Consider the following 24,028-nt stretch of genomic DNA (forward strand, 5'->3'; position numbering starts at 1 on the left):
AACAGCTTACAAAGTGAAGCGTTTGTTGAACACCATGTTGCTCTTCCCAGAAACCAGGTAACAAGTATGATTTTATTTCAGGACAATCAACTGGGCAAGTTCTTACAGGGTCAGGGGGCACAGGGTAGAAGTGGTATTACAGCACCTGACTTAGTGCGTTGCAATCAATAAACAGAGGTTGAATGAAAACAAAACCAACCGTTACAATGTAAGCCAATTAGTACTAACTACAAATAGGGGTTGAATGAAAACAAACCCAACAGGCCTTAGGTTTTTTAATCCAATCTTATCCACATGAGTTTAAGGTCTTGTCCCAATACCTTGCTTCTGTTCCCTTTCTGTATTCATTACAGGAAATTTTCAAGTTTTATTAAACCAGCTAGAGCGGAGTTTTATTAACCAGCTGACGGCGGACTAAAGTCTTCCAGACCGGGACGAAGAAGCAGCACTCCCACTCACTAGGGCGACTCCTGAACAGGGGGGCGGGGAGTCAGGGGGCGGGGCCGCGCGGAGCCCCGCCCAGACCCCGCCCACGGCAACTCACCGTCAGGCTTCCTCATCTCTTTCGCTCTTCTTCCCGGCAGGCTTAGCGCCCGACCCGGCGCTCCTCAAGATGGCTGCTGACAGTGAGGTGATCTCCTTGCTCCCTACTTAATCCTAGTCACTATCTAAATTCGTTCTTCCATGTCGTCTCCTTGCGGCTTAATTTCTTTTTCTTTTCTTCCCCTTCCCGCAGCCCGAATCCGAGGTATTTGAGATCACGGATTTCACCACTGCCTCGGAATGGGAAAGGTGAGTGAATCGCATTTTTGGTTGCCAGCTCCCATGGGCCCTGGAGTCCCCTAGCCGCTTCCCTGACCCCAGACACACCACAAGTGACGCCAGTGGTTCTGCGGGAACGGTAGGTCTCGGGTCCCCTCCTCCTCTCTTCTCTGGTCAACCGCAAGCCTCTTCCGCGTCTCGCGTCTAGGCAAGACGCGGCCCGCCCCCGTTAGACAATCTTTGAGGCTCAGGCTCTCCCAAAGTTTTGTTTTCCTGTCAGACCGCTTTCCTTAGACTTTGGTTTTCTGGTTGTTACCCACTCGCAAGAACAATTTCCGAGGCTGCAACACCCGTTCCGGTTTTCATTACCGTTTAACTCATTATGGTAAGCAGTAAAGTTGGCAGGTGCGTCCCCCACCCCATCCCGTATACGTTGGTATACCCTTTTCAGGAGGAAGTCTTTCTTCAGAGTATTGGTGGTTGTCCGTCTGTCACACTCCCACCATCTTCATGCTGTCTTTAATTTTTTATTTTTATTTATTTTTGGAGACAGAGTCTCAGTCTGTCGCCCAGGCTGGAGTGCAATGGCGAGGTCATAGCTCACTGCGGCCTCGAACTCCTAGGCTCAGGTGAAGCTCCCGCTTTAGCCTCAGGAGGAGCTGGGGCCACAGGCCAAACTAATTTCTTAAAGATCTCGTTGTGTTGCCCAGGCTAGTCTTGAACTCCTGGACTCAAGTCTCGGCCCCCCAAAATGTTGAGATTACAGGTTTGAGCCTCCGCGCCTGGCCCATCCTGTCTTTTAGAATAACCTTTTAAAAAAGTCTGCATGTGGCTTTGGAATGCTTTGATTTAAGTTGTTACATTTCAGTGAGTACTGTGCCCAGGCTTCCTGTGCTTGTCAAACTCAGATGAACAGCTGTCTGGGTGAAACTGTTCTATCACTGAAATTAGTTGAAAGCCAAGTTTATGGAGGAGTGATAGCTTAGATCGAGAAAGTTTCTGTTGAGTGTCACAGAAAGCCTTCAGTTTTCTGGGTGTCGAAGTCAGTGTTTACGCTGTTACAACATTTTATAATCTTTCTGGTTGGGAGAGGAAATTTGTGGATGTCGTGTCATTAGGTGGTCCTTGTTGGAATAATAGACCTGTGGTACCCTTCATAAAATTATCAGTAAGACATAACCACAATGGCAAGACTTCATTGAGCAGGTACTGGGTGTCCAGAGCTATATACAAAGGGAAAAGCAGAAACTTGACCCATATATTTTTAAAAAACAACAAACAGCAAATAGTTAAAATGTAAACCAATTTATACTACCTATAAAAATAATAATTAAAATAATTATTACTTAAATAGGGGTGATATTGTGGGCTACAGTAGTTGGAGATATTTTCATAGAAAACATAGGAAATGAGCTGGGCCTTGAAAGTGGGAAGTGGTTGGTTAAACATGAGAATGGACTGACATGGGCAGAGACATAGGTGAGAATGAACCTTTGAAGGGACTTGTATGTTTACTAGAGTGAAGACTGTCTGTTGAAGGGAAATAAATAAGGTTAATGAGGAAGATGGGATTGGGTTATGGACATCTTCCCAAACTACATGCAGGAATCCAGATTCAGTATTCCTATGACCAGTGATTCTCATACTTTAATTTACATCACAGTCATAGATCGCTGGACACCGTTCTCAGAGTTTCTGATTCTGTAGGTCTGAGGTGGGACTAAAAATTTTGCTTCTGTAACATGGTCTCAGGGAATTCAGATGCTGCTGGTCAGGAGACCGCACTTAGAAAGAACCACTGGTTAAGACAGTAGTGAGAGACCTTGATTTTAGAGTGGCCAGGTGATATGATGAGAGTGGTTTTAGGACATGATGTAGAATAATGGCAGGAGACTTAACTTGATTCATAATTAGGATGGTGATTTGTGGACTGGAATAGAAAGGGAGCCTAGAAGGGAGTATTGTAACATATTTCAGAGAAGATTTAGGTAATAAGCTTGATGATACGTTAAAAGTGGGAAAAATCAAATGTGAACTGCAGTTTTTTGCCTGAAAGAATGAAGATAAGGAAGTGTCAAAGTGAGAAGATTTGAACCTGTTTTGAACCTGTTGATTTTGAAATAATTTGATGTCTTGAAGGTAGTTAGAAAAATGTAATTCAAATCTTGGAAGGTGGGGGTAGGCAAACATCAGAGTTTTGAATGGAAAAATGATCACTTTCCCCTAGTTAAAAATATCCTGAAGAGGAATATTAAGTCCTTTAGCTTTGCATATGGAAATAATTATTAATGTAGTTATAAGAACTATTGCAAAGTAGAAAATTCTGTTTTTGGCTTTTATACTGTTTGTAGTGTGCATTTTACAATGCATGAGAAAAAATGTTAAGACTTTGAAGTCTCAAACCTTGAGTTTAATTTTAAATGAAAGATCTTATCAATACAATATGTTATGAACTATGTAGATCATTTATTGAGAGAACTGTATAGAAGCCCATAACTCTTTTTATCGTTTGTTCATTGACATAATATTTATTGAATCCCCATAGGTCAAGCACAGTGCATATTAGGGATTTAGGGATGTGGTGGTTAGTAAAACAGGTACGGTTTCTGCTCTTACTAAATGTACAGTCTAGTGCATTACAGACACAAATCAAGTAATACAAGTGTATAATAACGAGTTTATGTAAGAGCTAGAAAGGGAAAGAAACCTGGTCTTATAAGAACCTATAACAAAGGGACCTAATATAGAGTAAGGAATCAGGAAATGACCCTTCATTTCCTGAGAGCTTTTAAGGAAAAAATTACTTAGTTTTTCTAGTCAAATCTCAATACTTGTAGGATAAAGTCCAAGTCTCTTAGCTAGTACTGATAGAATTCATTATTCATATAATAAGTATTTTAAGACGTTCCTGGCCACGCATGGTGGCTCATGCCTGTAATCCCAGCACTTAGGGAGGCTGAGGCAGGCGGATCACTTGAGCTCAGGAGCTCAAGAGGAGCTGGGGCAGCATGGTGAAACCTTGTCTCTACTAAAAATACAAAAGCTAGCTGGATGTGGTAATGTGCACCTGTAGTCCCAGCTAGCCAGGAGGCTGAGATAGAAGGATTGCTTGAGTCCTAGAGGACAAGACTGCAGTGAGCAGTGATTACACCACTGCATTCCAGCCTAGGTGACAGAGTTGAGACACTGTCTCAAAAAAAAAAACAACATTTCTTCTATAACTGTAACAATAATGCCTTATAGTAGAATAAAATATAAAAATCACCTGTAAACTTACCACAGGAAATAATGACTGTAAATTTTTGGACGTATTTCCTTTTAACCTGTGTTATTTGGATCAAATATTAATGTTTCTTTTCTTTTCTTTTTTTTTTCTTTGAGACAGTCTCATTCTATCGCCCAGGCTGGGGTGCAGTGGCACAATTTTGGCTCACTGCAACCTGTGCCACCTGGGTTCAACCAGTTCTCCTGCATCAGCCTTCTGAGTAGCTGGGATTATGCCACCGTGCCCAGCTAATTTTTGTTGTATTTTTAGTAGAGATGGGGTTTCACCATCTTGGACAAACTGGTTTTGAACTCCTGACCTCGTGATCCACCCGTGTCGGCCTCCCAAAGTGCTGGGATTACAGGCATGAGCCACTGTGCCTGGCCTTTGTGTATTTTCTTTTGATTGACATGATTTTTAATGGGTGCATACTAGTCCTCGGAGTGGATGAACATACCATTAATTTACAAGGGTTTGCTGCAGTTGGGCATTGAAGTAACTTCCAGTTTTTTTACTTTCATAAATGTAGTATACATTTCATGCAAATTTTTGCTTGCCTGTGGATGTATTTAAATTTTTTCTTTTTGGTAAACATGTTAACTTGTTTCTAGAGCACTCATTTTCAAACCTAGTAATTGTCATGACTGACCCCCTGCCATGAATTAGTGTATGAATTGATACTGCATTTAATTTTAAAGAGGATTTACTAAGAAACCTCAGATGAATCATAGATTTATTATTACTACCTTAAAACATAAATATTAGTTCATAATGTCACTGAAGAAAAAAATCTGTTGCCTTTTCATACAGTTTGACTAAAATTAACTCTAGTACTCTAGTAATACTTCCTAGGTGTTTAGGGAGCAATGTTGCTGTTAGATTGCATCATACTCAGCTTATATAAGAAGTCAACTTAGAGTAATAACAAGTCTTCTGAATGTGTCTTTGACTGAGACTTGACAGTTTTCATTTATTGATGTTGAACGTGTTGCTAGTCAAAATTCAGTTCTCTTTTTAATAGGCCTTCTTGGTCATTGGATTTAAAGATTAGTGAATAGTTTTAAGATCTGTCAGTTATCCTTAAAGTTGACATATTTACTTGTAATTTCTTGTCAGCTGTCCATTAAAACTTGTTTTAGTTTCATGAACCAAGTTCCCAAATAATACTTTCTTTTTTTGTTGGGAGGGGTAGTAAATCAGGGAATTCCTAATATATTTAAAGGAAAAGTTTATTTAAGTACATCAGTTATTTTGGGTAGGAGAGAGATTATTGGTTTCATAATTTTATTTATTTATTTATTTTTGAGATGGAATCTCACTCTGTCGCCCAGGCTGGAGTGCAGTGGCACGATCTCTGCTCACTGCAATGTCTGTTTCTATGTGATTTTCGTGCCTCAGCCTCCTGCATAGCTGGGATTACAGATGTGTGTCACCACACCGGGCTAATTTTTTTTGTATTTGTGCTGGGCTGGTCTTAAACTCCCAACTTCAGGTGACTTGCCCACCTCGGCCTTCCAAAGGGCTGGGATTACAGGCATGAGCCTCTGCACCCAGCCCATAATTATCTTTAATAGTATCATTTTAGTCTGTCAGTTTTTATTTGTGCCCCAAATTTGTTTTATTCGTTTTAATAGAAATTTGTTAATTCTTAATTTACATTTTGTGGAAGGCAGAATGCTTTTGTTGGGTAAGCAGTAGATATAAATGAATCAAAACCTAAGAATTCTTGAATGAAAGATTATTTGTCTTACCCCATATCCATAAATGAAGTCAGCAATACTAAGTGTACTGAGTCCTCTCTGGTCAAATTGTTAAAATATAAAAAATACCTTTTTAAAGAAATTATATAATAATAGGAAAAAATGTGTGCTGTTGTATTTAGAAGCTTTCTCCCCACTTCCTAGGTTTATTTCTAAAGTTGAAGAAGTCTTGAATGACTGGAAACTGATTGGAAACTCTTTGGGAAAGCCACTTGAAAAGGTCAGATCTATTTGCTGGTGTCTCTAAATGACTATTTACTTTGAAACCTCTATTTTCCAGCCCTTTGCTGCATTTGGCACATTTGAATTAAATGTTTTTTAAAGTTATGTATAATCTATAAACATCAAATGGCATTTGGAAGAATTTGGATTTAAATCTGTGGCAAATGATATATGTAAGACATTTGTGAAATGTTTAAATAATAAAGTTATATATATATATAATATTCTTGTGAGTGATTCTTTGTGAGTGAAATTTGCTTCTCTTTTGCTGTCTCCCTTGGAATGTTAAAACATATTTTTAAAAGTTTTTTAGTTTGTCAGAGAAACATTGCAGTGACCTGCTTCTTTGGTAGCATATTTTGCTTAACGGATGAGGAAAATTCTAGTACTTAACCACTGACTTACTGTAGTTAACAACTATTTCAGTCAGTTTTTGTATTTTAGAATATCACTAGTAACATCCCCCTGCCCTTTTAAACTTTTTAACTTACGGATGTTTTAAGGATTTTATTTAAGAATGAAAAAATTACTCTTTAAAATTGAGGTAGAAATCAAATTCTAATCTAAAGTATTGGTAGTTTTATTCATAAGCCACATCCCAGATGTTTAATGAAGAATGTACTCTGAGAACAAACCTAGATTCACTGTGAAGGGATCTAACAATTTGATTTTAAGTTTATGTAGATGCTTAGTTTGTTAGATAAATTCTTTTGAAATAAAATTTATGGTTGGTTTTATTACAACTCAATACTACTAACTCAGTGATAACTTATTAACTCAGTAATTATTAATTCAATGGTAATTTAATTATAATTTACCCTGTGGTAGGAACTTTGAGTTCTCAATATTTGCTAGGGTTTTTCAGCTTTGTGATGGTGATACTATCAAAAAGAGACTGTCAACATGCATTAGGAAGCCAGGCAACATAGTGAGACCTGGTCTCTTAAGGAAAAAAATCTCCTTATTTGTATCAATATGAACAGAAAAAGTAAGACTACATATAAGAAATACATCATTTAAAGACTCTTGGCAATATATAAATTGATTTACTACATTACGTGTGTGAATAAAGAAAATGCGATGCTTTCAAACACGGGTCATTCTATTCCACTTGAAACACATACGTAGCAATTGATATAGATGCCAATAAGATTAAAGGCAAAATAAACTGGATATAGCTAGAATAGGAAATGATTTACACTACCAAAAAGAGAGCTAGATCGGGTACTTATGAGCTCTGATATTCTTTCATTCTTTGATTTATACGTATTTACTGAGTATCTGCTATGTGCCTGATGTGAAGAAATTGTGAACAAGATCAGATCAGTGTTGCCGCTGAACATAAATTCTAGTGAGGGTGATCAGTAAAGAAACATTAAAATTTTATATTATTATTATTTTTTAAATTGATATATGATAGATGTACATATTTTGGGGTACATGTGATAATTTGATACATTCATATAATCAAATCGCGTAATTGGGAACCCTTAAAATATTTATCCTTATGCTAGGAACATACAAATTACTGTCTTTTAGCTATTTTGAAATGTACAGTCAATTAGTGTTAACTAAAGTCACTCTAAGGATTAAAGTTTTAGATGCTAAATTCAGTTTTGGGATTTAAGTGGGTAATTTTTTTTTTTTTTTTGAGACGGAGTCTTGCTCTATCGCCCAGGCTGGAGTGCAGTGGCCGGATCTCAGCTCACTGCAAGCTCCGCCTCCCGGGTTCACGCCATTCTCCTGCCTCAGCCTCCAGAGTAGCTGGGACTACAGGCGACCGCCACCTCGCCCGGCTAGTTTTTTGTGTTTTTTATTAGAGATGGGGTTTCACCGTGTTAGCCAGGATGGTCTTGATCTCCTGACCTCGTGATCCGCCCGTCTCGGCCTCCCAAAGTGCTGGGATTACAGGCTTGAGCCACCGCGCCCGGCCTAAGTGGGTAATTATTTAAAGTAGGTAGCATACTGCCAGACATGTAGTAGAGGCTAATGAAGTGTTAGTTCCAGTCTGTTTCTCCCTGCTAGATAGTAGTACATAAATAAGATACGGAAAATATGGGCAGATTTCAAGGTGAGCTATAACTATGATGAATAGGAAGAAAGTATAGAGGACAGGGATTGTTTGGTGTAGAAAAGAACATTTAGAGACTTCCTCAGAAGAGTTTAATTTATATGAAGGACAGTGATTATTAATTTTCTTCCTCCACTGAGGGGGAATTAAGGGAAATTATTTTATTAAAACCTTTGATTATGGAAAATTTCAAACATACATAAGGTGAACAGAATAGTATAATGAACGCCCATGTACCCATCACTTAGTGTCAACGATTAATACTTTGCCGTTTCCTGTTTGAGTTGTACCTCTGTTTAATCCCCTGCCTCCACTAGATTTTTTAGATAGTTTTTTTGGGTAAGATTTATATGCATTGTAATGCATCAAACTTAACTGCTTGATTTTGACAAATGTTCACACGGGTATAACTTACACTCCTATCAAGATAGAGGACAGCTCTGTTACCCCAGGAAGATCCTTAGTGACCCTTTCTGGTTAATTCCCATGCCCTCCAGTCATCTGCTATTATTATTATTATTATTATTATTATTATTATTTGAGACAGAGTCTTGCTGTGTCGCCCAGGCTGGAGTGCTGTGATGTGATCTCGGTTCATTGCAACCTCTGCCTCCCGGGTTCAAGCAATTCACATGCCTTAGCCTCCCAAGAAACTGAGATTACAGGCATGTGCCACTTTGCCTGGCTATTTTTGTGTTTCTGGTATTTTGTATTTTCGCCATGTTGACCAGGCTGGTCTCCAATTCCTGGCCTAAAGCAATCCGCTTGCCCTGGCCTCCCAAAGTGCTGGGATTACAGGTGTGAACCACTGGGCCCAGCCTTTTTTTTTTTTTTTTTTAATAAACATAAATTACTGTCACCCGCTCTAGAATTTAAATTTAGGTGACCATAAATGTCGCTGACATCCTTTATGCACCATAATGTTTTTAGATTCATCTAGGTTGTTGTACATATCAGAATTTCATTTCTCTTTATTGCTGTGTAATAAGTGGTCTGTTTTATGAATATACATGGTTTCTTTCACTTGTCCACTTACATACTATTAGGAATAAAGCAGAACCTTATTGTATGAGGCTTTTTGTGGACTTATGTTTTTATTTCTCTTGAGTAAATGCCTAGGATTGGAATCACTGGGTAGTAGGATAGGTGAAACAGCTAGAGCTTTTTGTACTGTTTTACCTGCCCACTGTCAATACATGGGAGGTTATGTTGCTCTACATTCTCACCAACAATCAGTTGTTTGCAGTCTTGTATATTTTAGTCATCTTAATGGGTATGTAGTTTGTGCTTTTAATTTATATTTCTCATTTTGGTTTTAGTTTGTATTTCTATGATGATATTAATACTGACCACTTTGAATTTTCATGCACTTAGCCATTTGTTTATCTTCCTTTGTGAAATGTCTTTTTCAAGTTCTTTATCTATTTTAAAGATTGGATTTTGTTTTTATTGAGTTGTAGGAGTTCTTTAGTGTTTTTGTTTTTGTTTTTTTGTATTATATATTCTGCTTTTAAGTCTTTTCTCAGTAGTTTTTCTAGGTTGTGAAGATCTTTTTAATGCATTTTTCTAGAAACTTTATCAATTTATCATTTAACTTTTGTTTAGGTCTGTGATTTATTTTGAGCTATACTATATGGAGGGAAGTAGAGATCAAGTTTCTTCTTTCTTTTTTTTTTTTTGCGTATGGATATCCTGTTGTTCTAGAACCTACTTTGGAAAACACCTTTTCCGTTGAGTTGCTTTGTCACCTTTATTGAATAGTTGACCTAAGAAGTCTACTTCTGGAGTCTGCATTCTGTTTCATTAATCTATTTGACTATCCTTATGTCAATACCATATTGTCTTTTTTTTTTTTTTTCTGAGACAGAGTCTCACTCTGTCTCCCAGGCTGGAGTGCTCAATCTTGGCTCACTGCAGCCTCCGCCTCCCAGGTTCAAGCTATTCTCTCGCCTCAGCCTCCCCAGTAGCTGAGATTACAGGCACCTGCCACCGCACCTGGCTACTCTTTTATTTTTAGTAGAGACAGGGTTTTTATGCATTGTCAGATGTTTAATAGTATCTTTGATTTCTACCTGCTAGATGCCAGTAACGTTTTTCCGGTTGTGACAACCAAAATCGTATCCAGATATTGCCAAATGCCCACTGAGGGACAAAATTGGCCCCAGCTGAGAACCATTGAACGGCTTTTTAGTAAATCTTGATGTTAATGTAAATTCTCCATCTTTGTTGTTTTCCCAAGATTTTAGATCTTTTGTGTTTCAATTATGAATTTTAGAATAGGCTTATTATTATAAAAAGGGCTATGATTATACTGAGACTGTAATTGGGGTTGTGTTGAATTTGTAGATCACTTTGGAGACATGTTAACAGTCTTGAAACGTCCAATCATGAACATGGCACATCTCTCCATTTATTTAGGTCATCTTTAATTTTTCTCAGCAACATTTTGCAATTTTGGTAGAGGTCTTGTATATCCTTTGTTAACTTTATTACTAAGCATTTTATGTTGTATGATGCAAAAATAAATGGAATTGTTTTTTAGTTTTGTTTTCCAGTTGTTCATTGCTAGTACTTAGATACACAGTAAAATTTTGTATGTTAACTTTGTGTCATAACGCCTGGCTAAACACACCTATTAATCATAATCATTTAATTCTTCTGCATTTTTCTACATTAATAGTTATGTTGCACACAAATAGGTGCAGTTTTACTTTCCTTCCAATTTTTATACCTTTATTACTATTATTGTACTATCCCAAACCTTCAGTAACATGTTGAGTAAAACTGCTGCAAGTAGACATCCTTGCCCTCGTTAAATGTGAGGTGGGGGAAATGTTCAGTGCTTCAAAACTTAGGTTAACTGTAGGTTTTTTAATAGGTGTCCAGAAGACTGATTAAATTATTTTCTTAATTTGCTGAAAGTATTTTGTTTTTGTTGTAAATGAGTATTCAAGTTAGTAAAATCTTTAGCATCTATTGAGATGATCATATGGTTTTTCTTTTTTATTTTCTGAATATGGTAAATTATGTTGATTAAAACAATTTTTTTGTTGTAAAATATAAGATTTACCATTTTAACAATTTTTAAGTGTAAAATTTAGTGGCATTAAGTACTTTCACATTATTGTGCAGTCATTGCCACCATCCACATCCAGAACTTACTTCATCAGCACAAACTGAAAGTACCCATTAAACAAGAACTCCTTGTTGCTTGGGTTGCTTCTACCTTTTAGCCATTATAAATAATGCTGCTATGAACATGAATGTACAAATATCTGTCAGGTTCCTGCTTTCAGTGCTTTTAGGTTTATACCCAGAAGTGGAATTGCTGAATTATTTGATGATTCTATTTTTAACTTTCTGGGGAACTGCCATACTTTTGGCTGGCTACAAATTTTGTTTTTGTTTTCCTGAAAGATTTTGCCGTATTTTTGAAGGATAGTTTTGCTTAAGAGTGCTGGCTTGATGGTTATTTTTTCCACTTCTATAAAGATATAGTTCCATTGTCTTCTGTTCTCTGTAGTTTCTAAGGAGAAGGTAGATATATTCATATTTTTGTTTGACTTTGTTATTTTTCTCTGGCTGCTTTTGAGATTCTTTTCTTTAAAAAAAATTTACTTAAGCTATCTGACTGTGATGTGCACAGATATGTTTTCTTTGTATTTTTGCTGCATAGGGTTTATATTGATATTGGATAAACTTTTGTTTTTCACCACATTGGGGGCGTGTCAGGTCATTATATCTTCAATTTTTTTTTTTGCCCCATTCTCTACTCTTTTTCTGTGACTTAAGCTATACTTAACATTTGACTTGTTGATCCTGACCCCCAGGTAGGTCTCTGAGGTTCTGCTGTCAGTCTTTTTTCTCTCTGTTCTTTAGGTTGGATAGTTTCTCTTGATTTCAAGTTCATTTATTCTTTCTTCTGTTGATTCCAACTTGCTGTTAAGCCTACCTGCTGTATTTTTCAGTTCAGTTGTTGTACTTTTTAGGTCTAGAATTTTCATTTGATTCTTATGAGTAATTTTCAATTCTCTGGGATTCCTCATCTCTAAGTTTGTTTTGAAAATAGTTTCTTTAGTCCTTGAGTGTATTTATTATAGCTAGTCTAATGCAAGTTGCATGACTAGGTCTTTTTGGGGTTGGTTTCTGTTGACTGTGTTTTTTGTTTTTGTTTTTGTTTTTTTGGTTTTTTTTTGAGTAGAGGTCACATTTTGCTGTTTTTTTGTTTTTTTTCCTGAGGTGTTTTTATTTTGATATGTTTATCCAGTAATTTTAAAGTTTCATGCTTACATTATGAAGTGTAGAGACGAAATGTAGTTACATTTTATTTATAATGTAAGCATAAATTTTCATTCATAAACTTTCTAACATTTATGTTGTGTTAGATACTCTGAAGAGTATTTTTTTTTGGTTCTAGCTCGTGTTTTGCTTGGCTGGATTGAAACTGCATTCTCTTTTCAGTGATGGCAGCAGCTGAAATCTTTTCTTTCTAGCTCTTTCTTTGTCATTGTACCCTAGAATCTCCTGTGCACATGCATAGTTTAGCAGATAGCCAAGGTTTGGGACAGTTTATACATAAATTTTGGGGACTTAGCCCCTGTTGGCTTCTTCCTTTCCAGAATTTACACCTCAATGTTAGAACTGCCCTGTCAACCTCAAACTTTGTCTGGTGTCACCTAAATTCGGTAAAGCTATATCTTTCTGCTTCCCAAGTTGTACACAGATTAGAGCCCCCTTAGATCAGCAATTCTCAGTGTGTTATCTGAGGACCGTTGTCTGTCTCTGAGTGCTTTGCAAGGGGTGATCAGGGTCCCTGCCTTTTCCAGTTAGGTACGTGTGTACTTGAGGCCAAATTTTCTTCATGTACTTCAACTAGAGCAATGGATTGCAGTGATTCATTGCAGAAGCAGATATGAGAATACAGTTAACTTTTTAAAAACTATACATTAAACAGATTTGCAAAAAGGTAGAATAGGGCTACTCTTCTCATTAATATTTTTGTTTGTTCCAGAAAATGTCGTTAGAACTTATATGTTAAGATATAAAAAGTTCATTGTTTGTAATGAATTAATAAATTGCAATTTTTTTCTTTCAGTTTTTTTGTATTTTCATGTCAGATGGTAATGTACCGATGTTGTGACAATGTCTGAGGGAGGCACGTCTCATGGGTGCATGAAAACTTAAACGTCACGCTTTTGAAATATGAAAGGATCTCTTAAAATTTCTAATGCGGGATCTTCAGAAATTTTTTTTTTTTTTTGAGAGGGAGTCTCACTCTGTCACCAGGCTGGAGTGCAGTGGCGCAATCTCAGCTCACTGCAACCTTTGCCTCCCGGGTTCAAGTGATTCTCTTGCCTTGGTATCCTGAGTAGCTGGAACTATAGGTGCGTGCCACCATGCCCAGCTAATTTTTTTTTTTTTTTGTATTTTTAGTAGAGACGAGGTTTCACCATGTTGGCCAGAATGGTCTCAACCTTTTGACCTTGTGATCTGCCTGCCTCAGCCTCCCAACGTGCTGGGATTACAGGCGTGAGCCACTGCACCCGGCCAGTAATTTTTAAGAGTGTAAGGGAGTCCTGAGTCCAGAAAGTTTGAGAATTGCTGTTAGACAAAAAGGTATAAACAAGTGCCTGTTGTCAGATACACTTTCTTTTCTTCATGGGTAAACTCTTCTCAGCTTCTGTCTGCATTTGGTCTCTCTCCAAAGCATTGAAAAATGGTGTTTTTGTCCAGATTTTATAGGAAAGTGTATCTGACCAAGTTGCTTCACCATTACCAGAACCCAAAGTGCTGGGAAATGATTTTAAAAGGGAAGGAAATGGCAATTGTTGAGCACCAGGTATGGTACTGGTATCATGCACTATAGTTGGGACTGTGTCTGTTAATTTAATCCTTAAACAGATTACAACAGTTAGTTATAACCCCATTTTATGGACAAGAAATAAAGCTTTGAGTTTATGTGGTAGTGTAATTTGCCCAGTGTCATTTCGCCAGTAGTTTTGGTATAAACGGGATTAAAGTTAGGTGTTGCCTTCAAAACTCATGTTGGTTCTACTTTACTGTGTCCTTTTTGGTTTCAGCAATTTAAGCATGAGTAAAATTACTTCGAATGAGTATTAAAATAGGTTTCTAAGGCAGATTTTGGGATTCTGTTGTCTGGGGCTTTATAAAATAGATAAAAATCTTGGTGGTATGAGTATGATCCTTCTTGAAGGGAAGGGAAATAAAGAAATGACCTTTTAAGTTCCTTTTAGCTTTGTAATTTTATGATTCTATTTAGCTAGCAAAAATTTTAAGTACTTTTAATGAAATGTTAAGTTTAGGTATGTCATAATCCAGTAATAGAACTGTTTAGTCAGTGACTGACTCGTATCTCCCTGAAAAATTCATGGAAGAAGAATTAACTTTAGAGTATTAATAGAAGAATAATGACTACAGTAATGTTGAAATGAGTTCACATTTTTCACTCAGTAGATTGGAATGGCACTTCAGTACTTAAAGTTCATATGGCAAATTTAAGATGAATTTCAATTATAAATTTTCTCAATTAGAAACTTCCCAAACTAAGTTATGATAATAATTCAAATTTGGGACTTATATAAACTTTATATAAACAGTTTAGATTCCTTTATTTGCATTATCTCCGAACATTTTGGTGTTTAGATTCCTTTATTTGCATTATCTCCGAACATTTTGGTGTTTTATAGAGTATTAATGTGGGGGAGTGTATGTTTTATCAAAGCTGAAGTTTTTTGAAACTATAGAAGGTTGAGGATCAGTCACTGATGAGAATGCAGTATTTCTGAAATGAAGTAAATAAAAACAAAAGCAACATTGAGCTGCTTACAACCTTGTTGGAATGGGACATGTAAGATAAGGTTTGTAGTTTGTTTTTTTTCCCTTTTCATTTTTATTTTTCCTTTAAATCATAACCATAGTGTCTATAGGTTCTTTGGATATTATGTAGAAGAAAAAAATTGGTGTTTTGTTATATCTCCGATTCATTCGAATTGGAAGTTTCGGGAGTTTTTTGCTGTTATTGTTGTCAACATTTTTATTATTGTAATATAAAAATAGCAGGAGATATCTTTAAGAGGCAGAATAGCATACATAGGTGATGAAGAATATGCACTCTAAAGTTGTACAGCTTGTGTTGGAATCCGAATTCTGTTGCTCATTTGCTTTGTGGCATTGTGCTGTCTCAGTTACTGTTAGTCATTATTTATTTTTGTCTTTCTGTCTTAATTGCTGTTATTATTTTTGAGAGAGGGTCTTGCTGTTACCCAGGCTAGAGTGTGGTGGCACAATCTTGGCTCATTGGATGGAGCCTCAGCCTCCTGGACTCAGGTTATCCTTCTACCTCAGGCTCCTGAGTAGCTGGGACTACAGGTACATGCCACCATGCCCAGTAATTGGTTAAAAATTTTTTTTCTGTTGAAACAAGGTCTCACCATGTTGCCCAGGCTAGTCTTGAATTCCTGGACTCAAGTGCTTCTCCTGCCTCAGCCTCTCAAAATGCTAGGATTACAGGTGTGATCCACTGAACCTGGCCTCTTACAAGTATTTACTAGAGTCAGTAAAATGATATTTGCTTAAGTAGAGTAGGATATAAACATAGAATTATTTAACAATCTATTGCAATAAAAATGATTCATTGTTTTTTAGAGCACCTGGCAGCTAAAAGCATAGCACCTAGCTGGGGGAAAGCTTTATGTAATATATTCTGGCTGAAAAAGCTCAAGTTTAATTCTGAGGTAGATAAGAATAAAATATTTATGTACACATTTTTAGTTCTATTATTTCCTAATTCTTTTATATATTTTTAATGATTTACCATTTAGTTATAGCACAATAACTACATGTGTGATAAATTTTTCTCTCAGTATGATAAGTGAAATTTTCAATGTGCATTGTGCATTATGAATTTTACTTTGAACTTAAATTTGGTTTAAGATATATGCCACTAAAGGAAGTAGACTATAAAAATCTCTCTTAAAAAAAAAAAAGAGGCTGGGTGCTGTGGCTGACAGCTGTAATCCCATCACTTTGGGAGGATGAGGTGGGCAGATCACCAGAGGTCAGGAGTTCAAGACCAGCCTGGCCAACGTAGTGAAACCCTGTCTCTGCTAAAAATACAAAAATTAGCTGGGTATGGTGGCAGACACCTGTAATCCCAGCTACTTGGGAGACTGAGGCAGGAGAGTCGTTTGAACTGGGGAGGCGGAGGTTGCAGTGAGCTGAGATCGCGCCACTGTACTCCTGCCTGGGTGACAGAGTGAGACTCCATTTCAAAAAAAAAAAAAAAAATCTGTACTTATTTTAGACAGTGATGTAATGAAATTTCACTGTGATTCTAAACAACATCAGTCTGCTGTGAGAGCTTTTCATAAATTAATACTCATTTTCATTACATGACACCCTAACTTAAATTTTACCACTTGACTGGGTAGGGATCACATTTTGTTATAACAAATGCAACAAGAAAAGATTTTTCACAAAAAATTAACAAAGCCGTAATCATTATGGGGGATTTTGGCAGTTATATCTCTATTGCGGTGACTCTTAACCTTTTTTATGGTCTGGCATACAGAGGGTGTAATTTGGTATTATTAGTAATAACAGTTAATTTGATAGTTCATTTATTACATACATGACACATTGCCTGGCGTATGCTTAGTACATGTTTGTTGATTGACTCCCCAGAATACACTATTAATCCCTTGAACTTGGCATGTTCACGTCGTATAAGATATGCAGTGTAAACACACCACATTTACTTACCTGGGAATTTTGTTAAAATATGGTGATGGTGGCATTTTTAAAAGCATTGTACAGAAGATGGAAAGTCTTCTGGATGGTCTGGTACATTTTAAAATAACTGTGTAGTTGAATTTTTCTGCATTTAGTTTTATAATTAACCATTTTCTGTACTTTTTTTCTTCATTTAGTAATTTTTCCCTTTAGGTTTTTGATTTAGTAATTTGATTTTTCCATCTAATTAATTTTTTATAAATTGGCAAGTTTTATGGATGAGTCATTTTCTAAAACTTTGTAAAAATGGTTGTTGAGAATTTCAGTTGCATTTTTCTATAGAACGGATATGTTTAAGATACGTTTACAGGGTAGCAAATAAAATATTAATTTTTTTCTTTCTACTTCTGGGGCCATTTCATAAAAGACTGTTCATCCTCTCAACTACTTCTTTTTGTTCGTTTTATTCATTTTTTCATTCATTTATTTGTGGAGAGCCTACTGTGCAGTAGGAATTATCCCCCTTACTTCCTGTTTATTAAAACAATGTTCAACTAGCCGGGCGTGGTGGCGGGCGCCTGTAGTCCCAGCTACTCTGGAGGCTGAGGCAGGAGAATGGTGTGAACCCGGGAGGCGGAGCTTGCAGTGAGCTGAGATCCGGCCACTGCACTCCAGCCTGGGCGACAGAGCAAGGTTCTGTCTCAGAAAAAAAAAAAAAAAAAACCCTTCTCCCCCTGCCCTCCCTCACCTCCAGATTGTTAAACCCTTTTCCCTTTACTCCACAGTCATTTTATCTCAGCTGTCATTCTCTCTGTGCCTCCCTCCAGGAAAGGAAAAAAAACCTTTTTGTCTGAGGAATGGGAGCTTCTTTAAATTATCCATCACAGAGAGTCATTTAAAATGTGACAGCAGTCTCACCTCTCCTGAGCTGAATAATTACCTTGAAGCCACTTGCTATGTGGGTTCTTAATTGATGCCAAGTAGCCATACAATGCCATATGATGGATATTATAATTCATACCCTGTAGTTTAACAGTGTATAGGCAATCACTAATCAATGTTATCTCTGTAAACCAATGAGAATTCCTGTCAAACAACTTTGTATCAGCCCACTCCTTGTTTCCTTTAAAAACCTGTTTGTAACAGAGGCAGACAGAGTACTCCCCAAGGCAGCTTGGAAATATGTGCTGGGCTGCAGTCCTCAACTTTGGCCCAAACAAAGTCCCTTTGTTAATTTTGCCTCAGCTTCTTCTTTTAGGTCAACATGTGTAGCTAATGACCTGGAACTGTTCAGGCAGTTAGAGTTCAAGCAGTTTAAAAGCCACATAGCTCATTGTGGATAGGACTTTACCATGGTATAGAATGGGTGTTCTTTCTGTATTTAGTTTTTTAAGTAGAAATGGGGTCCTGAATTGTTATCCAGACTGGTCTGAAACTCCTGGCCTGTAAAGGGAATTCTTTTTTTTTTTTTTTTTTCTTTTTGAGACAGAGTCTAGCTCTGTCTCCAGGCTGGAGTGTAGTGGTGTGATCTTGGCTCACTGCAACCTCCGCCTGCCGGGTTCAAGCAATTCTCCTGCCTCAGCCTCCCGAGTATCTGGGATTACAGGTGCCTGCCACCACGCCTGGCTAATTTTGTATTTTTAGTAGAGACGGGCTTTCTCCGTGTTGGTTAGGCTGGTCTCAAACTCTTGACCTTGTGATCTGACCAAAGTATTGGGATTACAAGCGTGAGCTGTTGTGCCTGGCCTATAAAGGGAATTCTTAATCCAGAGTCTTGGGTCTCTTTGAATTGTATGCATTCTTAATTTTGAATGTGAATTTTCTTGGGAGATCATCCACGACTTTTGTCAGATACTCAGAGGAGCCCATGACCCCAAAAAGGTTAAATAAAAGCTAATGTTTAAAAATATTTTGGTATATATTTATTTTAAAAATTAATATGTTTCATTTTGACAATATATATATATACACAGGCTTACTTGAACATGTACTTTTGGGACAGTTTGTATGATAGAGACTACAGGTTTGTGTGGAAGTCACAGTTTACTCATATACAGATCTGGTAGTTTTTAAGTTGGTGAAATTTGTCCTTGATACCCTTCTACCTTCTTACCTGTTTTTGTAATCCTAGTATCCTGGCCATGAGGTCCAGAGCCTCATTTTACTGGCCCTTAAATGCCCCAAAATTGCCCACTTTTTTCCTTTGCTTCCAGTCTCTACCCTCTATCTTCATCCGCTGTCCAAAGTACCATGCTAATCCTAATCAGTGGAAAGCAGTTTTATTAATTTATTTAAAATATTTGAATGGATGAATAAAATATTTGAATATTTGAATGGATTAGTTTGGTTTCATATTTTACTAAAGTATTCAGAGAAACTTCTTTTAGGCTCCTATCTTTGAATTCCTTTCTGTTGTGGGTGCAAGTGGCTGGGGCTGGTGTTGCAGGTAGTAAAATAATTTACCAAAACAGTTGTAGGTTTTTTTAAAAAAAGGAAGATTTATTAGAGAAAGTATGAAGATACAAAGATATGTTGCAAGGGTGCAAGGTGCAGCACATCAGAGAAGGGGCTGTCTGTAAAGAGGAAGGGGCAGGAGGGGGCTAAGTGCAGGATGAGGTTATGTTCCTGGGGCTACGTGCTCCCCTTCCCTATTGTTGCTTACCTATCAGGATTCCACATTCCCCCCCAACAGAACAACAATGACAAGTCTTTGACATTGGGGGTGGAAGTCTCATTTCCCAACCACATCCTGCTAACTATGGATATGGCACTGATCCTGCCAATGGCTGTTGGTCTGTCAGGAGACTGTGGGTCATTGTCCTGGATTGTGGGACTTAGGATATTGTATTGGATCTTTTTTTCTTTCTTTCTTTCTTTTTTTTTTTTTTTTAGATGAGTCTCGCTTTATCGCCCAGGCTGGAATCCGGTAGCATGATCTTGGCCCATTGCAACCTCCACCTCGAGGGTTCAAGCAGTTCTCATGCCTCAGCCTCCCAATTAGCTGTGACCACAGGTGCACACCACCATGCCTGGCTACTTTTTTGTATTAGTAGAGATGGGGTTTCACCATGTTGACCAGGCTAGTCTCAAACTCCTGACCTCAAGTGATCCTCCTACCTCAGCCTCCCAAAGTGCTGGGATTATAGGCATGAGCCACGGTGCTCAGCCAGATACCGGATCTTGTTGGAGGCAGGGCTTATCAGAGAGGGAGAGCACGTTAAGACATAACTAGCATTCAACTGAATCCAGGGAAGATTCATAAAGGTAGCAGGCATCATTGGGGAGAGACTGATATCCCGTTTGCAGTGTCATTTGTAGGTGAAACTGTAGAATTCTATAAGAGAAAGTTTTGTTTTTTAAGCCAGGTATCAAAAAGGCAAAAAACCTTTTGCAATGTGACTTTTTGTCCTTATTGGAAGCCCATTTGGCTAACCTGGAAGTCAAACTTGATGAAAAAGTGTTTTAATTTAATTAGACACAACATAGGGAGCGAATTTTAGAGAGACTATTATGCTTTAATTACATACAATATTCTTTTTATAAATTTCCTGTCACAATTTTCTCATGACTTACGTAGACCATCTATTGTATGCTTGGACTTTTTTGACTTGTCCTGAACATCCCTTATTTTTAAACAACCAGTTATTTTACTTTAGGACAAGAAATTACCATACAAGATTCTTTCTCATATAAAATACTTTTTTATAACCTTCCTTACCAACAATACCTCTTTACCATTATAACCTTTAATTAGGCAGAAATTATTTTTCTTCTGTTAGTGAGTTATGGTTTGTATTATATGTTGCTGTGTGAGCCTGTGAAGGGGAGCAGATAGGGAAGTTGTCTACATACTGTAGAAGTTATCCCCCTTCAAGAGATTGCCCAGTTAGATTTCCTGCTAGGGTCTATCTGAGTAAGTGTCGGCTATTTTTAAGCCCAGGGGTAGGACTATCTAGGTTGAAGTTATTGGTTAAAGATTTAGGTAGCTTTCCCGGGAGAAATAGGGCTTTAGAGGGAAAGATTAATTCAGAGATTGGGTAAATAGTAAGCAGACACCCATCTTGGAAAGTATATTTTTGCCCCAAAGGGGTGTGGAATATTTAGACATTACCCAGGACTGGTGGGAGAATGGTAATTGGTCCCTTAAGTAATATAAAGGGGTGTGATTTTTTTCTTTTGGATGGAGAGAGGGAGTGCATTTGCCCCCCTTACCCAACAGAATTTGGAGGAGTGTTGCTCAGGGAAGGAGATTAGTACAGAGTAGGCAGCTCTTGAACCCAAAAGGGAAATTTATAATTTCATTTGCATCCTACAGAGTTACCCTTGGCTTTGTTTTGTTGATGCCAATGTCTGATTTGGAAGCCAGGTAGAGCAGAGAGACCCCTCAGCTCAAGGCCATCAGTGTTTGGGATTGTCCTGGGGGCCCTTTGGCCCTCAGGCAGTCCTGTTTTTAATGACTGAGCATGTGACAGGGACAAACTGTACAGGGTTCTTTCCCATGTATCTCATTGGGGGCAGTTTTGCCTCCTAGTGGCCTGGCCTTCTGCACTGGTGGCAGTTACCTGGAGGAGTGTCCTTAAGGCAACCTGGAGGAGGCTGGGGGCTTATAAAGCAGCCAGCAATTGAACCTGACTTGTGTTCCTGTGTTTTTCTTTCTCTTTAGCCCTGTCCTCCTCATTCTACTCTCAGTTATAAAAGACTGACGAGGTTAATTTGAGGATTTCTTGCATAGCAGTCATGCTAAAAGAAAATTAGACATTTCTTTTTGAGAGTCTGAGGGTTAAATTTATCCCAGTGCTTTAAAATGCAGCCCAGGGGTGAATCTGAGGGAACTGAGGGGCTTTGTCCCATGATGGGACCATAAAAAATGTCTGCTGGGGATGCAAACTGCAGTTTCTCCCAGGGCATCCCACCAAGGGATAAGGGATCCACTCACATCTGCTGAGGGACTTCTCAATGCACTTTCCAAAGGGGCATTCCACCTACTGGCAAGGATCTCCTGGCACTAGGGCCTTACACTGGATGAACACTAGGTGAGAGACCCCAGGTTAGTCTAGGTACAAATTGCGCTGGGTGCTCAATCTAGGTAGGAGGGGAAAGGGTTGAGGGAAGACTCACTGTCCTGGTGCTGTTTGGGATTACCTGGCTTAAGATGTCTAGAGCAGGAGGATTGGCTGTCTTATGTGGGAGAGTGAGAAAGAGGACATCTGAGTTCCACCAAATGTGTATAGGTTAGCCCTGGTCGAGCTTCTGCCGCCAGTTACGCCGAACTTAGGGTTTGGGGACTTTTGACCGGAAAGGATAAGCTCTCTCCTATCCTTTCTGGATAAGGCAGCCAAATCTGTTCAGGCCCTAGCCTTCAGGCTACACCAGGGAGTGGCCCTGGTCAGCTGTCATTCATTGCCGGAGGAATACTAGACTTTGTCCGCCAGAAGACTAAAAAGGAAAGCAAACTTTGAACTCTTACCCGATTGGGTAGCAAGTCAGACATCTTTTTACTGGCCCTGGCCAGGAACCTTCAGTTGTCTCCAGGCTTGGGCACTGTCCATCAAGAGACTGGAGTTGGAGGAGACGAAAAGCAGACAGTAAGAGAGAGCTCCCCAAGCAGTCCCCAGGCACTCCCCAGAAGGGCCACCAAAATGTTGCAGGTGCCACTGGCTGGGGCCAGTGTCATGGACAGTAAAGGATTTACCAAGACAGTTGTAGGTAAAGACAGGCAGATTTAGAGAAAGTACGTAGATATATTTAGAGGAAGTATGTATTAGAGGAAGTATGAAGATATGATACTGGCAGCACAGCAGAGAAGGGGCTGTCTACTAAGGGGCAGGAGCTGGAGGGAAGTTTTTGTTTTGTTTGTTTTTGTTTTTGTTTTGTTTTTTTGAGACAGAGTCTTGCTTTGTTGCCCAGGCTGGAGTGCAGTGGCACGATGTCTACTCACTGCAAGCTCCGCCCCCCCAGGTTCATGCCATTCTCCTGCCTCAGCCTCCCTAGTAGCTGGGAGTACAGGTGCCTGCCACCACGCCTGGCTAATATTTTTGTATTTTTAGTAGAGACGGGGTTTCACCATGTTTGCCAGGATGGTCTCGATCTCCTGACCTAGTGATCCGCCCGCCTCAGCCCCCCAAAGTGCTGGGATTACAGGCGTGAGCCACCGCGCCCAGCCGTGGAGGGAAGTTTTATAGGGTCATGACAAAGGAGCCATGTATGGGTGAGGTATTTGGGAACAGAATGTTGTGCCAGCAGGTTGTTTGTGGTTAGTTGTCTCTTGGAACAAGTTTTCTCCCCCGCCTGGGAACCCTTCCTTGTTACTTACTAATCAGGACTCCATACTTTGCATCATTTAGTCCTCAAGTTTTTAACGTTTAAAAAAAATGCTTCTGGAATTTCAGAAAAATGTAAGAAAAGTAAACACTTTAAAATTATATGGGGAAATATTTTAGGCAAGGCATCTGTCTTAAGGGCCTAGAAGACTGTCCTATGGAACCAGTCCCCATTGTTTCCCTTGTTCTTTTCTACTTTTTGAGTAGGAAATTCTTTCATTAAAAAATTTTAGAGACCTTTAATTATAGAAATAATGTAACCACACCAAATGATGCATATGTATAAAAAAGTGATAGTCCCCTCCTCCTCACTTCTCCATTCATTTACTTTTCAGAATAACTTTTAACAGTTCCATGTGCATACATTGTACCTTGAAAAAAAGATCAATCACTTTTTATTACAGTTATCTTCTTTTTTTAAACTGTATCTTGGCGTGTTTGTAAGATAGGACATAAACATCTCTTGTTACTTTAATGCTTGCATTGTAATCTGTTGTATGATTATCATGATGTGTTTATACATATTCCTATTGAAGAATATTTACTTTCCAGTTTTTGCAGTTAAGGTACTGTGGTGGTAAGCATTGTTCTACATACTCTTGCATATTTGTCTTTTTTTTGTTGGGGGGGTCACTGTTTCCTTCATATGGGGGTTTTCCTCAAGTATCTGATGATCTCTATCTACTCATTTGAGAGTGAGGAACTAAAATTCGTGGGATTCATAGGATCAAAAACTTTTTTTATTTCATTGTGTGGTCACAGAGTGTCAATCTCTGTAGACATTTTCATTTGAGCCCACCAATCTCCTTCTCTTTGTGAATACTACTCTTGCATATTTGTATGAGTATTTCTGTAACATAATTTTTTTTTTTTTTTT

General features: G+C 38.3%; 1 protein-coding gene across 3 annotated transcripts in view; it reads left to right on the forward strand.

The window, feature by feature from the left end:
- The first annotated feature begins 576 nt into the window (after window positions 1–576).
- Window positions 577–24,028, forward strand: part of RAB3GAP1 (RAB3 GTPase activating protein subunit 1 (catalytic)) — a 110,838-nt gene continuing 87,386 nt past the window's right edge. For 2 of the 3 annotated variants that reach the window (XM_011937722.1, XM_011937723.1), the window contains exons 1-3: window positions 577–631; window positions 737–792; window positions 5,932–6,007. In XM_011937722.1, coding sequence (XP_011793112.1) covers window positions 614–631; window positions 737–792; window positions 5,932–6,007 — 150 coding nt within the window. In that variant the 5' untranslated portion in view covers window positions 577–613. The remainder of the gene's footprint in view (window positions 632–736; window positions 793–5,931; window positions 6,008–24,028) is intronic. The other variant, XM_011937724.1, reaches the window with a different exon arrangement.

The sequence above is a fragment of the Colobus angolensis genome, unplaced genomic scaffold, assembly GCF_000951035.1.
Source record: "Colobus angolensis palliatus isolate OR3802 unplaced genomic scaffold, Cang.pa_1.0 Scaffold168, whole genome shotgun sequence".
Taxonomy (NCBI): domain Eukaryota; kingdom Metazoa; phylum Chordata; class Mammalia; order Primates; family Cercopithecidae; genus Colobus; species Colobus angolensis.